General features: G+C 31.5%; 1 protein-coding gene across 3 annotated transcripts; it reads right to left on the bottom strand.

Moving 5' to 3' along the window:
- Positions 1–5,968: 5,968 nt before the first annotated feature.
- LOC108986674 (WD repeat and HMG-box DNA-binding protein 1) lies at positions 5,969–11,658 on the bottom strand. 3 transcript variants are annotated; one of them, XM_035685687.1, is made up of 12 exons: positions 11,343–11,658; positions 9,735–10,840; positions 9,416–9,592; positions 9,152–9,265; positions 8,317–8,421; positions 7,902–8,036; positions 7,755–7,810; positions 7,552–7,651; positions 7,362–7,478; positions 7,050–7,176; positions 6,796–6,926; positions 5,969–6,717 (listed from the first exon to the last, which is right to left on the bottom strand). In XM_035685687.1, exons 1-12 carry the CDS (start codon positions 11,623–11,625, stop codon positions 6,286–6,288), a joined length of 2,883 nt encoding a protein of 960 aa, XP_035541580.1. In that variant the 5' UTR covers positions 11,626–11,658; the 3' UTR covers positions 5,969–6,285. The 3 variants fall into 3 exon arrangements, with proteins under 3 accessions (XP_035541580.1, XP_035541581.1, XP_035541582.1); XM_035685688.1 differs by lacking the exons at positions 7,552–7,651; positions 7,755–7,810; positions 7,902–8,036; XM_035685689.1 differs by lacking the exons at positions 7,362–7,478; positions 7,552–7,651; positions 7,755–7,810; positions 7,902–8,036.
- Between the last annotated feature and the right edge of the window lie 3,179 nt (positions 11,659–14,837).

Genomic DNA, 14,837 nt, shown 5'->3' with positions numbered 1-14,837 from the left:
TAGTTATAAATATTATAGTAATGTTATTTTTTATTTATATATTATAGTGAATTTATTTTTAATTTATATATAATAGTGATAAATATTATAGTAGTTTATTTTTTATTTATATATAATAGTGATTTTATTTTTTATTTATATATTATAGTGATTTTATTTTTTATTTATATATTATAGTATTTTATTTTTTATTTATATATAATAGTGATTTTATTTTTTATTTATATATTTTAGTGATTTTATTTTTTATTTATATATTATAATGATTTTATTTTTTATTTATATATTATAGTGATTTTATTTTTTATTTATATATTATAATGATTTTATTTTTTATTTATATTTAATAATGATAAATATTATAATGATTTTATTTTTCATTTATATTTAATAGTTATAAATATTATAGTGATTTTATTTTTTATTTATATATTATAGTGATTTTATTTTTTATTTATATATTATAGTGATTTTATTTTTTATTTATATATTATAGCGATTTTATTTTTTATTTATATATAATAGTGATAAATATTTTTTTATTTATATATTATAGTGATTTTATTTTTTATTTATATATTATAGTGATTTTATTTTTTATTTATATATAATAGTGATAAATATTTTTTATTTATATATTATAGTGATTTTTTTATTATTTATATATTATAATGATTTTTTTATTTATATTTAATAGTGATAAATATTATAGTGATTTTATTTTTTATTTATATATAATAGTGATAAATATTTTTTATTTATATATTATAGTGATTTTATTTTTTATTTATATATTATAGTGATTTTATTTTTTATTTATATATTATAGTGATTTTATTTTTTATTTATATATTATAGTGATTTTATTTTTTATTTATATATAATTGTGATAAATATTTTTTATTTATATATTATAGTGATTTTTTATTATTTATATATTATAATGATTTTTTTATTTATATTTAATAGTGATAAATATTATAGTGATTTTATTTTTTATTTATATATTATAGTGAATTTATTTTTTATTTATATATAATAGTGATAAATATTTTTTATTTATATATTATAGTGATTTTATTGTTTATTTATATATTATAGTGATTTTTTTTATTTATATATTATAATGATTTTTTTTATATTTAATAGTGATAAATATTATAGTGATTTTATTTTTTTATGTATATATATTAGTGATAAGTATTATAGAATGTTTGTGAATAGTTATGAGTAGAGATTGAAGTGGGTTTGTGGGTCCCATTAAGAGTATTTTAAGTTGTTTGGAATGTGAAGTATTTTCAAAAGTACGAGAATACTTGAAAAGTGTTGAGGTATCTCTGTTACCCAAACACAGCCTTAATCGTTAATGAACCAATGTTAAAACATTTCTGAAAAGGAAATAATTGGTGTCACGCTGTGCCGACTGAATGAAAATGAATGCACATTTCAGTTTTTGCACTTTACAACTACCTCTTTTTCTCTCCTACACAAATACACGGAGGGCACCTCTTCGTTGTCCAAAATCCTTTCAAGCGCTCGACCATTCCAACTTTTCAGGTCACGTGATCATTGTGTGCAACGTCAAGCAGGCAGTTCTCACTTCTCTTCCCCACCTACTTAGGGATTTATTTATTCAGAAATAAAAATTTTATTTACAATCATTTTTACATATTCTTTATATAATTTATTAATATAATTAGTTGCATCATTTTTTTAATATAAAATAATTATTTTAACTAATCACATCAATAAAATGTATAAAAAATACACAAAAGTGATTGTATATAGAAGAACTCATTGAGAAATAATATGTACAAATTTCAAATAGATAAACCGTATACAAACAAGCTGTTGTAAAAAGTGGACACCACTTAAAAAAATGTAAAAAAAACTATTTTTGATAGTGAGATTCATTTTTTTAAAAAAAATTTATATAGACTTATCTATTTAAGATTTTTACCTAACATTATTCTAATTTATTTATGAAAAATGATGCTCTCCAAATATGTTATGGAAATTCGTGGACAAAGTGGGAGGAGAAAAGTCATGGAAATACTTTCTAATAGATGGCGGTAACAATTTTACGTGGAAATAGTATTTTTCTGAAAGTTATATGATAACTGATTATGACATGTAATTTTAACTTTACCTGTTACGATATATGTTGCAGTGTTATCGTCATCGAAAATTTGGTCTGAACAGTATATTTTATTTTTATTTTATTTTTATGTATTTTCTAAATCATCATAAATTTTAAAAATATAATTAAAATAACACTTCGTTACTCATTAAGTTAAAAAGAAAAAATTGGAAGAAATGTTCGGAATCTATTTTCAAGATTCCATGCATTTCTGATGGAAGAGTCATATGATTCGACACGTATTTTGGTATTTTACCAATAATGTGTTACGATAGAAGCATCATATGATTATGACATGTATTGTTGCCAATAATTGTCACGATAGAAGAGTCACGCGTAGTCCGTACAAGTTGGCCAGACTTTTATTTTTTGATTGTTTTTTATTTTACTTTTCATATTTTTTTAATATATTTAAATATTAAAAGATAATCCCTATATATTTAAAATCACTTATTTAATCACTAAATAAATAAAAAAAAATCTATCAAGCGGTCAAATGGCACTGTAAGGCAAAATAGTTTTTTCATTTTTTTAAATTTTTATACAAAATAAAATAAATAATTTAAATTTTTTAAATATTAATATAAAAATAATATTAAAAAAATATATTCTTAAAATATTTTATTCAACATTTAATTTTTATTTTAATTTAATTTATTTTATTTATAAAAATTAATTAATTCTAAAAAATTATATAAAAATAATATTAAATATAATCTTAAAGATTATAAATTCCGCACGTTCTTATTAAAAAAATAAAATTTATTATTTAAAAAATTATTTTTTCATGCGGACCCGACAGCACAATCATTAATCTGTGGCAGCGTCTCACACCCGAGTTGTTAATCACCGGAGAAGGGCGAGGAATCTCCAAGCTTGGCCATGGATGGTTGGAATTGTCAAAAGTAGTACTTGTGACTGAGACGACAGTCGATGTTCTTTTTCTAGCAATCGTGTGTTTCTCTGCAGCACGTTATCTGTTGCTATATATAAAAGTCATACGATTATCGATTACGGCGTGTAATTTTACCTATATCTGTTAACATGTATAAAAGAGTCATACGATTACGACTGATTGCATCTTGTCATTTTACCTATAAAAATTGTTATTCTATCTATTAAATCTGAAGCATTATATTTATAAAGCGATAAATTTTTTAAAAATAATATTTTATTATAAATTATTATAATTTATAACTTTCATTTCTTTTCTTATATAAATCGATTTAAGAATACTCTATTTAAAAGTATGTTTCACTATGAATTATTATAACTTTTAAGTCTTATGATTACGACTGATCACAACGCGTAATTTTTTCTCCAGAGTCGCGCATAGTCCGTACAAGTTGGCACTTTTACTTTTTGATTTTTTATTATTTTACTTTTCATATTTTTTAATATATTTAAATATTTTTAAAAAAATATCCATATATTCTTAAAATCACTTATTTAATTATTAAGTAAAAAAAAAAAAAAATTCTTTCAAGTGGTCAAATGAAGCAGTACAGTAGAGAGGCAAAGTAGTTCTTTCATTTTTTTAAATTTTTACACAAAACAAAATAAGAAATTTATCTGTTTTAAATTTTAAAATAAAAATAATATCAAAAAAATATATTATAATAATATTTTATTTAACTTTTAATTTTTATTTCAATTCATCTCATTTCATCTGTAAAATCAAACGAGGCCTAAGAAATTATATAAGAGTATTTCTAAATACGGTCTTAAAGTTTGTAAATTCTGCACATTCCCATTGAAAAAACTTAGAATTTATTATTAAAAAAATAATTTTTTATGCGGATCCTACAATTTTGCACATTTCTTAAAAATAAATACATAAAATTTATGCAAACCAAGGTCTCGTTTGGATACGTAAACGGTTTCATCTCATATCACAAAATATAATAAATAATTTTATTTTTCAAATCTTAAAATATTAATAATATTAAAAAATAATATTTTATTCCATTTTTATCTAAAAATATCTTATCTCATCTTACTATCTAAATAATTCTAAAACTATAAATATGATTTCTCATTGAGAAAGTCTATCTATAACCGGGCAGGGAAACCATTGGGAAACCGCGTCCACGTAGTAAAATAGAAACGACGATGTACCATCCTTCTTCTCCTCCTTTTTTCTCATTTTAGAATCATGACTGCCAACCTCATAATTCTCACTCTTTTTGGATAAACCCCAAAATGATTGAAAGTTTTCGCAAAGAATTGTGTGATTTTGAGAAGAATGATCATTACTTTACCACTACCAACCGAACCATCAAAAGTAAACAACAAGTTTCTTCTAGGATAGGAGCAAATTCGTAGACCCAAAATTGCAACTTTTCTTTCAGACCTAGACCAAACGCGATACTTATTTTGAAAGCGGAGAATAGGAGTTCTGAAATCTGACTTTCTTAATCGCAGACCCAACATTTTAGACCTATCCTCTGCTTTTATACGTTTATTTATACTCTTTTTTTGTAGTGCTTATCGGTTTTCGTTTCCATTTTTGGACTTTTTGAGCTTCAGTTCCTTCCGCTTTTCTTTTTTTGGGATTCTTAAATTTCATTTTCCATGCTTTTATTTATTTTCAGATGCTTTCTTTTCAGCCCCGTGTGTGAAGTTTAATGCCATTAGATCTGTCCGGTGCCTTTCTCGTGTACACAAACTATCTGATTGTCAAGAAAACTCAAGTAAAGGAAAAGTAATAATACTTGATAGTGATCGTTGTGTTGCAATGAAGTTTGATGGTGGAACCATGCTTTTATCTAGTAAAGGTGTTTGTTAACTTCAATGTGAAACAAAAATAATTTTGAGATTCGATTTTCATTGTTTTCTTTCTTCTATTTCCCCTCTTTCTCGACAATCACTCGGGACAAGTATTAGATAGTTGGGAGTGAAGTATAAATTAAAGGGGATGAATCTGAGTTGGGAGTGGAGTATAAGGCTGCATTTAGATGTTGAACTGAATTGAGATGATAAAATATTGTTAGAATATTATTATTATTTTAAAATTTAAAAAAATTAAATTATTTATTATATTTTATGTTAAGATTTTAAAAAATTATAATAATAAATTAAAATAAATTGCATTAAGTTTAGTGTCTAAAATAAATAAATCAAATTTTATGGACAACCATATGAGTTTCTTTGAGACAAGACGCGATACTTAAGGTACGTTTGGATAGTGAGAATACTTGAGAATTGTTGAGAATGTTTGTGAATAATTATGAATAGAGATTTAAATGAGTTTGTGGGTCCCATTGAGAGTATTTTGAATTGTTTGGATGTGTGAAGTATGTTGAGTTGTTGACTTTTAGATAGGTAGTTGAAAAAAATGTAGGTCTCATAAATATTATAGTGATTTTATTTTTAGTAATAAATATTATTGTGATTTTATTATAGTGATTTTTTAATATTAATAAATATTGTAGTGATTTTATTTTATTTTTATATATAATAATGATAAATATAATAATGATTTTATTTTTAATTTATAAATAATAGTAATAAATATTATAGTAATTTTATTTTTTATTTATATATAATAGTGATAAATATTATAATAATTTTATTTTTATTTATATATTATAGTGATTTTATTTTTTTATTTATATATAATAGTGATTTTATTTTTTATTTATATATAATAGTGATAAATAGTGATTTTATATTTTATTTATATATAATAGTGATAAATAGTGATTTTATATTTATATATTATAGTGATTTTATTTTTTATTTATATATTCATCCCATCTAACTACTTAATTGGCACCAATTTTCGGGGTCTTGACAAGATCAGTTGCTAAAGAAATAACAATTGGAAAGAGAATGGCATTTACATCAAAGTAGATATACAATATAATGAAATCATGAACTGTGAGGGCACCAAGTGCATAAGACAAGAATGAAGCCCCTATTATCTCTCAAATACATAACCACAGAACAAGACATCCATAGTTCTACATATTGTAGTGTGCCTCTATATAGTGAGCCAGACCAGAAACAGGATGGAAGACAAACCTGCAGGTGTATAGACCATTTCAGCTCAGGTTACGCCGGATAACATGGATTGATCTTTATCTTTTCTTGAGACCGCAGTCTTCACATTACGAAATTGGAAGGATCAAACTGAAGGGACTTCACTTGATAGATGACTTCAGAAAAGGATTAGATGGGCGATGAGATTGTACTTGATTTTCCACTAATTTATTCGCCTCCTTGTTTGATGACTTTACAAATGGATTAGATGACCGATTTGGTTGTATTCCAGACATTTCCCCAAACTTCTTTACCTCCTCATAGCTCTTTACATCCTCTATCTCCTTTTCCTTTTCAATGTCATCCAACACTGGAATTTGGTTTTGTTCCGTTTTCTGTATTCCAACTCTAGCAACCTCCTGTGATTTGGCCTTCTTGGTAAACAGAGGAGCAGTCAATTTTGGTGATGACAAGGGACTTTCCGTTGTATTGATTTTTTCAGCAGAAGTTAAGGTCTTGTTGACTGCAACATGAGCCACTGAGTTTTGGAGAGGTTTTTGCTTCGTCCGTTTAGCTTCATTAAGCAACCTTTCCTGTTATACGCAGAGAAGATGAAAACGTTCAACTTCTTGACCAATAAAGAGCAGCGCACCCTGCAGAAAAAGGCTTACCTCCAATACACTATTGAACCGTTCAGCCAAGTTAGGAAGCTTCAGTGCAGTAACAAGCTTGATTGCACCCTTCACAGATTTTTCCATTGTTAAAAGTTTCACAAGTTCAGTAGCCCTCACAAGCTTATCACCTGATATAACCACCGCAAGTAAGCAAGGCAATGATATTTATTTTTATTTGTCAGAATCTAAATTATAGAAAGGGGAAAAAGATGAATCCTCTTTTTATGTTACCACAAATCGTAAATACTCACCATTGCAGCAGGATGCAATAAGCCTCAAGATGCATCTATCTTGAGCTACTTCCATACTAAAAGCCTCATCATCAAGTGAAGTAGTGTCCAAACCAGCACCAGCCATTTCTTCCATTCTCTTTTGAATCTGCAAGGTATATACATCTAAAAGTTTCAGCAGCTGGACAGCAGTTGTAAAAATATAAAGCACGTAGTTCTTTCTCAAAAACCAGACATTAACATAAAATGAGGATTACAACTAGAAAAACAACAGATGGGTGAGACAATAATATGAAAATAAGCTGAGAAAAATAAGGGGAAGAAAGGTCAAACCTGTAAGAGATGCATGTTGTTCAGTATAAACTCATTTTCAAGGGCTTCTGCTCCAAGGTCCGAGGATGCAAGAGGAAACGAAAGATTTAGTAGAGTGAGAACTGGCTTGGGCATCACCTGAAGAGAGGGAGAAAGTCAAGAAATAGTTGACAAAAGATGAAGCAGAATGAGAAGTCATGAGCTATCATACCGGGGGGAATAAGTCTGGATATTTGCAAACAATACAAAACAGCTTGCTTGCATTCAACCCAACCACCCAATAGTTTTCGTCAGGCTTTTCTTTACTAGCACTGCATAACAAATCATTACTAAATAAATACAGGGCTAGGAGGTTATTACGGAAAAAATTTTAACCCGCAGAATAAATTTCTTTTTCTTAGAAGAATCTTTAACCTGAAGAGTGGGAGCCAACTGCCACCATATTGGTCAGTAAAAACTCTCAACACGCCCTACAGATTTTAAAATCAAGATCTAAAATTAAGAAAAGCAGTCTTCAGCATCAAAAAGTCACATGACTTGAGAAAAGAATTGAGATTACACCTTAGAATCATTAGAGCTTAAAAGGCCTTCTTCACTAAACCCAAACCATGTTAGATGTGAACCAGGAGTCAGTGGCAGACGTCCCCTGAGAGGCTGGGTTCCATTAGATATGTTGAATACTCTGAACTCCAACATCTGCATGTTACAGAAGGGCTTACATTTAATTTTCAGCAAGTATAATATATTAAGTGATCACAAGTTTCGATCAACAATGCCGACAATCTGACACAGTCTTCACCAGGCAGACAGTTAACCATTCTGTCCACAAATTTACACTAGTATTAACTTAGACTTCAGGACTATTGGTTGTGGCCTTTGTAAATGTTCTTGTCCTGAGTTGTATGAAGACGAGTCAAGATTGAGCCTTGGAATAATCAGTACCCTCAAAACAGAGTATGGTAGATTGAAACAAGACCTGATCATTTGAGGGAAGACAGTCAGAAGCATGAGTGACAACTGCAAGTTCATCCTTGAAGCCTGCTGCAGTTACCACTGGCCCATCAAGTGAAAGAACATGTTTCTGCAATGAATCGAATGAATCAAAACATTTGTGCACAGAAAGAGCTCGTTATTATTATCATTTCACAAAAGTCTAAATACAGGACTGATACATTAGAACTTATGCGAAATCATATTTTCAGGAACCACAGAACCCATTTAATTGAACGTGAACTTGCCCATTCGTTTTTCAGCTGAATGAACCCAAAAATGCATAATTTTGAATTTTCCACCAGAAATGGAACACTCCTATTTCCTACAGGCAATCTTTCTATCATTGCTTTTTACAATGAAACTGTTCAGCTATTGTTTTACTTTCTAGAATTGCAAAACCGAAAAATGTATCCATGAAGTTTTCCATGCATGATAAGAGTTCTTTAACAGATAGAAACCCACAAATATCTGAAGAACTACTTTACCTTTTACAAATGTATCACTAGACGATAAATTAGATGGATAACGAAAGAATACATATTTCTCTATCTCCATTACTCATTCAAGTTAGGTCACTACATCTGCTTATATAAGTTTTTCTCCCTCTTCCTACTTGGTGCTGCTTATACATGCTATCCCCCATCCTTGGGAAATTACACCATTTTGTCATTGTGGAAAATACCCAAGGATGAGAGCAAAAAATTGATAGCATAAATCCCTAATATCATGATTGAGAAGACCTGGCAATTCAACCCATTAGGAAGAACAAAACAAAACAAAAGGTCGATTAATATATTTATGATGTTTATTTGACAAACCTGCAAACCACCCTCAGTAAAGATGCGAAGAAAATTAGAACTTGTAATTGCAGCTACCCAGGCAGTACCAAGTGCAACGACCTTCACTTCTTCCCCTTCTAATCGCATAGACCACTGGGTTGGCAATACACATACAAAGTCAGAACACTGAAAACTTCACATTCATTGTGGAGTCTGGAAAGACAGTAATAACATAGGCATGTGCATTTCTTAACTAACACAAATTTTTTAGCATGAACATGCTCAAAAGGTAAATGATCATACCTCACTGTTATTTGCCCAGGTACTAAATGGGCGATACATAAGAGTACTCATGTTCTTCTCACCCTTGCAAGAGTTTGCAAAAACACTTGCATTCTCATTTAATGCAGCCACTGTAAAGCCAAAATGATCTGTCATTGACGGAACTCTTGGGCCTTTACCAGTATCATGAAAGTCTATCTGTATCGAAATCACTGAACTATTAGTCCAAAACTCAGTCACTCCAGGCTACAAACAAGTTCTGAATAAAAAGTGAGTGCGAAAAAAGAACAAGTATGGAAAGACTAGAAACTGAGACTAAATAACCAAAGGCATGGATTACCTCTATATGGGAGTATCCATCATGTTCAATAGTGGTTATACTTCCAGCCATATTATAGCACAAAAAGCGCCTTTTTCCAGGCTGCGCTGGAGTAGCACCTGGCTGAAATGCCTCCTGCATTTTCATCCTAGCAGATGTCATTATGCTTCTTAGCCCCTCGTTCCTATTCAAGCTTTCTTTGTTTCTACAATTCATTTTCTTACGAGAATCAACCTTAGGAGGCAAGCTCCATTCCTCGCTACCACCCTCACTGAAATTTTCCTCATATGCAGACTGCTTGCGTAGCCTTTTCCTGCAAGGAGCTTCAGTTTCACCATGACTATCTTCACCAAGATCACTTAGGCTACCAGATACATTAACATCTTGTTCATCTTCATCAAACAAAAGGAGACCGTTACTATTCTTTGATTGCAAATTTGGAACATCGTCAGTAGGAGATTTCATTGACGAAGGAACAACTGATTCCCATACACCATACTTTCCCATAACATCAATAATAGCCAGTGCGTTGCCAATGGGCTTCCATGCCATGCAACATATATTATCATCAAATTTATGCCTGTCAATATCCTGCTTCCGAGCCACATCCCAAATCAGAACCTGCCTATCTAGACCAGAAGTGGCCAAGTACTTACCATTGGGTGACCAAGAAAAGAAACAAATGGGTTGTGTGTGATCGCCTCTCAATGAAAACAGCTTTTCAGCCGTATCTCTATCGTACATCACCAGATCATTTCTCAAACCTGGGACAGCCAAGGTCTCCCCATCGGGACTCCAGCTAACTACATTCATGACAGAAAGGTCTGAACCAGTGTCAGGAGCTATGCCGTTTAAAGTGTGCAATGTTCTTCCAGAATGGAGCTCCCAATAAATGACACTCCCAGTCGAATCAATCGATGCTAAGTATTCACTATTAGGGTCAAAAGCTAAGCTAGTGACAGGTCCTTTATGTCCTTTAAGAACCCTGGCGATTGAACCGTCAATTGTGTTGATTAGCTTAATCCCTTCATCATCTCCCGCGGCTGCCAACATACTCCCTGATCTATTAAATGCAAGGGCCCGTATTGGCAGCGTGAATCTAGTGATATTAGTCTCAAACTCTCCACCTGAAAAAAAAAAAAAAAAAAAAAAAGAGTTCTCGTGCAATCAATCAGACTAAATAAAACAAGCTAAATGAAGCTTTAAGATGATTATACTTGGCTGAGGCCTCCAAGATTTAAACTAACAAGAATTCAATGAGTTAAACTGAAAAAAATAGTGGGAGTTCACAATTGATATTAGTATCTTACCAAAGACTTCTAGAATTGACAATTGATCTTATCAACTATTTTTGAAAACTATCCAGTTACGGAATCTAAATAAAGAAGAAACCACAATAAACAGAGGAATAAAGAAACAGAATTCGAATTAGACCTAATTTTCCCCTAAACCCAAAATCAAACCTAGTTTCCAAATCATCCAATTCTAAGAAACATAGTCAATATTTAGAAATATAAGTTTTTTTTTTGTCCATAGTCCCAAAATGAACCCCAGACGAGGTATTGCACAAACTTATATTGCACAAACTCCAGACGCGGCATAAAAAGGGAAACAACACCAATAGGATACCTGGAAACTTGTACAGCTTGACGGAGTGATCCACGGATCCAGAAGCGAGGCAGGTGGAGTTGGGGCTAATCGCGAGGGCGGTGACGCCATCACGGTGGTGGCGGAGGATCTTGGGAGCAGTTGAGGGAAGAAGAGGGTCGTGGATGGAGATGGAGGGATCGGAAGAGGAGGCTGTGACGAGGTGAAGGGCTTGCTGGTCCCACAGGACGGAGCAGAATGAGCCGCGGCCATTATTTGCGGTCACCTTGTGGGCCTCCCTGAGCTTCACTGACCGAACTTTCATGGCGGCTCTGGGGATATGTTTGGCTTGGGTTGGTGGAACTTTGTGGTTTCATTTTCTTCGAGACAGGGTTTTGACTTTTGAGGGGCTGTAGATTTGGCGGGTAAATTGATTTGGCGGGAGGGAAATCATATTAGATTTTTGAATGACTAATGCAGAACGACATAATATTAGAAATTTACAAGGGAGCCATTGCTTTACGCCCCGTTTGATACATAAATACTTTCAATCTATTTTATCTCATCTCATCTCATTTCATCATTACAAATTTTTTATACAAAATATAATAAATAATTCAATTTTCAAATCTCAAAATAATAATAATATTTTATTCAACTCATCTAAAATCATATCATCTCATTTCACTATCCAAATGAGCCTTTAGCATTAGGTTTTTTGTTTTTTTAATGAATATGTTAGCAGTAGCCCCCAACTAAACATATATTGCCCTCTACTAAATTGGATGTTAAGGTGATCTTAGATGATTTAAATTGATCTATAAATAGTAATATTTTGTGAGTCTCATTGAGATGTGTTTGAATATAAAATAATAGATTGAGATATGTGTTTGAATGTATGAAATAAGTTGAGATAGCTTTAACTTTTTTTATATAAGTTTGAAAAAATAATAAATCTCATCAATAATTAGTTTGAAATTAGTTTAGTTGATTTCAACAACTAAACATACTATCTACATAGCATAATTTGATTGGTAAAATTTAAATTTAAAAATTTGTCTTTTAAATCAAATTATGATACGTGGTTGGTATGTAGTGTAAAAGTTTTCAAATAGAATTATTTATTACATTCAATACCGCAAATAAACAGTTAATGGGATCTATGTTTCTCAATTTGATCAAGGAAATGACCACCAAAAGATAGTTTTTTATGTAAGACCACAAAGGGTTTTGCAATACTAAAATTGAGATTTGTAATGGATAATATTGCACTTTGATGGACCGTTTCTAAGCTTTCAATAGAGCATTCCGAAAGTGATTAGAATTACTGTTTGAATCATAAAGTATATAATGAAAGCGAGTTAGATGCATGAAGTAAGTTTTCACAAAATTAGGTGGGTATTAATGCTTTCAGAAAAAGTTTACACGAACAACAATAAATATTATGGAACGCATTTGTGAAACCCCCGATTTTCATTAAGATTTCATTCATAATTCTTGTAGATATTATTTACCTATTTATTTATTCGGCTTATTGGGTATTTGAAGAATTCTTTAGGCCACTTTCTATTTTTGTTGGATTAGATCTTGGAGTTCTAAGTTAAAAAGCCCACAAGAGAAAAATAGAAGAAAATGCCCATAGGAATTCGACTCATTAAGGACTTTGGTTTTGAAAAACTCAAGCTTACCCTTTAAGCAAGGAGATGGCGTCACTTGGCTTCAAGAAGTTTTTGGTCATTTGAGGAAAAGTACTTCTCATTTGGAACTATGGAAAAGGCAAAGATGACACTTGTCAAGCATGCATTGGATTTCTAGAAAAAAAAAAGTGGAAGAAGCAATGGAGGATTCGGTTTCTAGAAGAGCTGGCCAAGTGTCATGCATGCAAATGAAAGGTGAAGAGTTTTGTCTTAGAAAATGGCAAAATCTTGCTTGGGAAGAGAAGGATCTACACGCCTATGAGGATTCTAGAAGAATCTTGTGAAGGGCACACTTGAGGAGGATGGCAAGGGCAAAGGGCATTTGTGCATTTTGCCACCCACAATGACCAATCACACAATATCCAAGACATAGGTAGAAGGAAGATATTTTTGGGAAGAGATGAGCTCTTTGGCCAGCTCACCCATATGCCTACACCATGCCACTTGACGTGAGTTTGAAGTTCCAAGATAGATTGCATAAGGAAGTGGAACCTAGGGAAGAAGCACCTAAGTTAGCACATTGGTGTCACTTGACAAACATGCTTAAAGGTTTCTAAAAAAAGCTAAGGAGATAGAGGAGGATGTAGGGTTCGGCACACACCCATTTCACCTACCCACATGCCACATGTTTCACATGCACAACTCACATCTAGATACATTGAACCTAGATGTAAAAGTGGATGAGAAAAATGAGGGGACATGGTTTCGGGAACCCCAATGGACAACACAAGTACCAAAAAGATTTTTGTGAAGTCCAAGGAGTTGTGCACGCCACTCACCCTCCCAAGCACCTCCACCTCACGCCACTTGTTCTTAGTGAAGAGTTCCAAGAAGATTTTGTATAGGAAAGAAAAATGTGAGATTTTCTAAAGGATTTATATTGAAACACTAAAAAGTCTTTCGAATCCTAAGCCACATGCCCACCCAAATTATTTTCTGACATTTTGTCATTTGTCATTCATACATAAGTAGAGGAAAAGGTTCTAGAAGGGAGTGAAAGAGACAATGCACTAAAATTACCCTTGTAGCCCTAGGGTTTCAGACACCACATTGCCACATGTCATGTTTTGAGTTCTTGAGAAGTATAAAGAAATGAGAGAGTCACCTAGGGAACCTGCATAGGAAGAAGAAACTTCTTGCTTAGGGAAGAGTAAGGGACATGCATGGGAAAAAGTAAAGACACATGGGAAAATGAAGAGGCGCATGGGGAAAGGGAAGGACGCATGGGGAACACGTACCCACATCCTACATGCCTTTTGCCACTTGGCAAGCATGCACAAGTCTACAAGGTTCAAGCCTAGGGTTAGGATTTATCAAATGGCAATTTTGACCTAGAGATTCATTGAATTTGGACCATATGGGGAAGTATGCCCAAGGAGCCTCTTAGGATTTTGAATTTTGACAAGATATCATGCCACATGTCACTCATGTAGAGGATCTTTTGGATTTCCCAAAAAGAGACAATGGAGGGGCGTTGATACATGGCACCTGATGTGCTGTCGCAGACAACTAAAAATAAAACCTATACTCCTAAAAATACATGTAGTAGTGCAAGTAAGAATCGTTCCCACTGAAAGTATTTAGCTTAATTTTATGCTACGTGAACAAGGATTGGGGGGTTTGAGTATAATGAAAATAATTTTAAGAAGAACAACTAAGAAACAATTCAAATTAAAGTATCGAAATCAATAAAAAAAAAAAACCTTGGTCTAAGTCAACATCCACCATGATTTTACAACTGATCATCGATACAAATATATATTAATTCATACTTTGAATATTCATTGTTCGAATTATTTTCCTATCTCTCCTTAGTTGTAGTTAATTAGAAAACAAGTAA

This window comes from Juglans regia, chromosome 15 (assembly GCF_001411555.2).
Source record: "Juglans regia cultivar Chandler chromosome 15, Walnut 2.0, whole genome shotgun sequence".
Taxonomy (NCBI): Eukaryota; Viridiplantae; Streptophyta; class Magnoliopsida; order Fagales; family Juglandaceae; genus Juglans; species Juglans regia.
The sequence above is the reverse complement of the archived record's forward strand: the minus strand, read 5'-3'. Positions and strand labels throughout refer to the sequence as shown.

What these genes read in the sequence shown, in the direction of transcription:
- LOC108986674 (XM_035685687.1), bottom strand. Translation starts at nt 11,625, where the DNA reads ATGAAAGTTCGGTCAGTGAAGCTCAGGGAGGCCCACAAGGTGACCGCA. An exon ending in CAAGCTGTACAAGTTTCCAG is followed by an intron (nt 10,841 to 11,342) that starts GTATCCTATTGG and finishes TTTTTTTTTCAG; the next exon opens with GTGGAGAGTTTGAGACTAAT. An exon ending in ATCCAGACTTATTCCCCCCG is followed by an intron (nt 7,479 to 7,551) that starts GTATGATAGCTC and finishes CCCTCTCTTCAG; the next exon opens with GTGATGCCCAAGCCAGTTCT.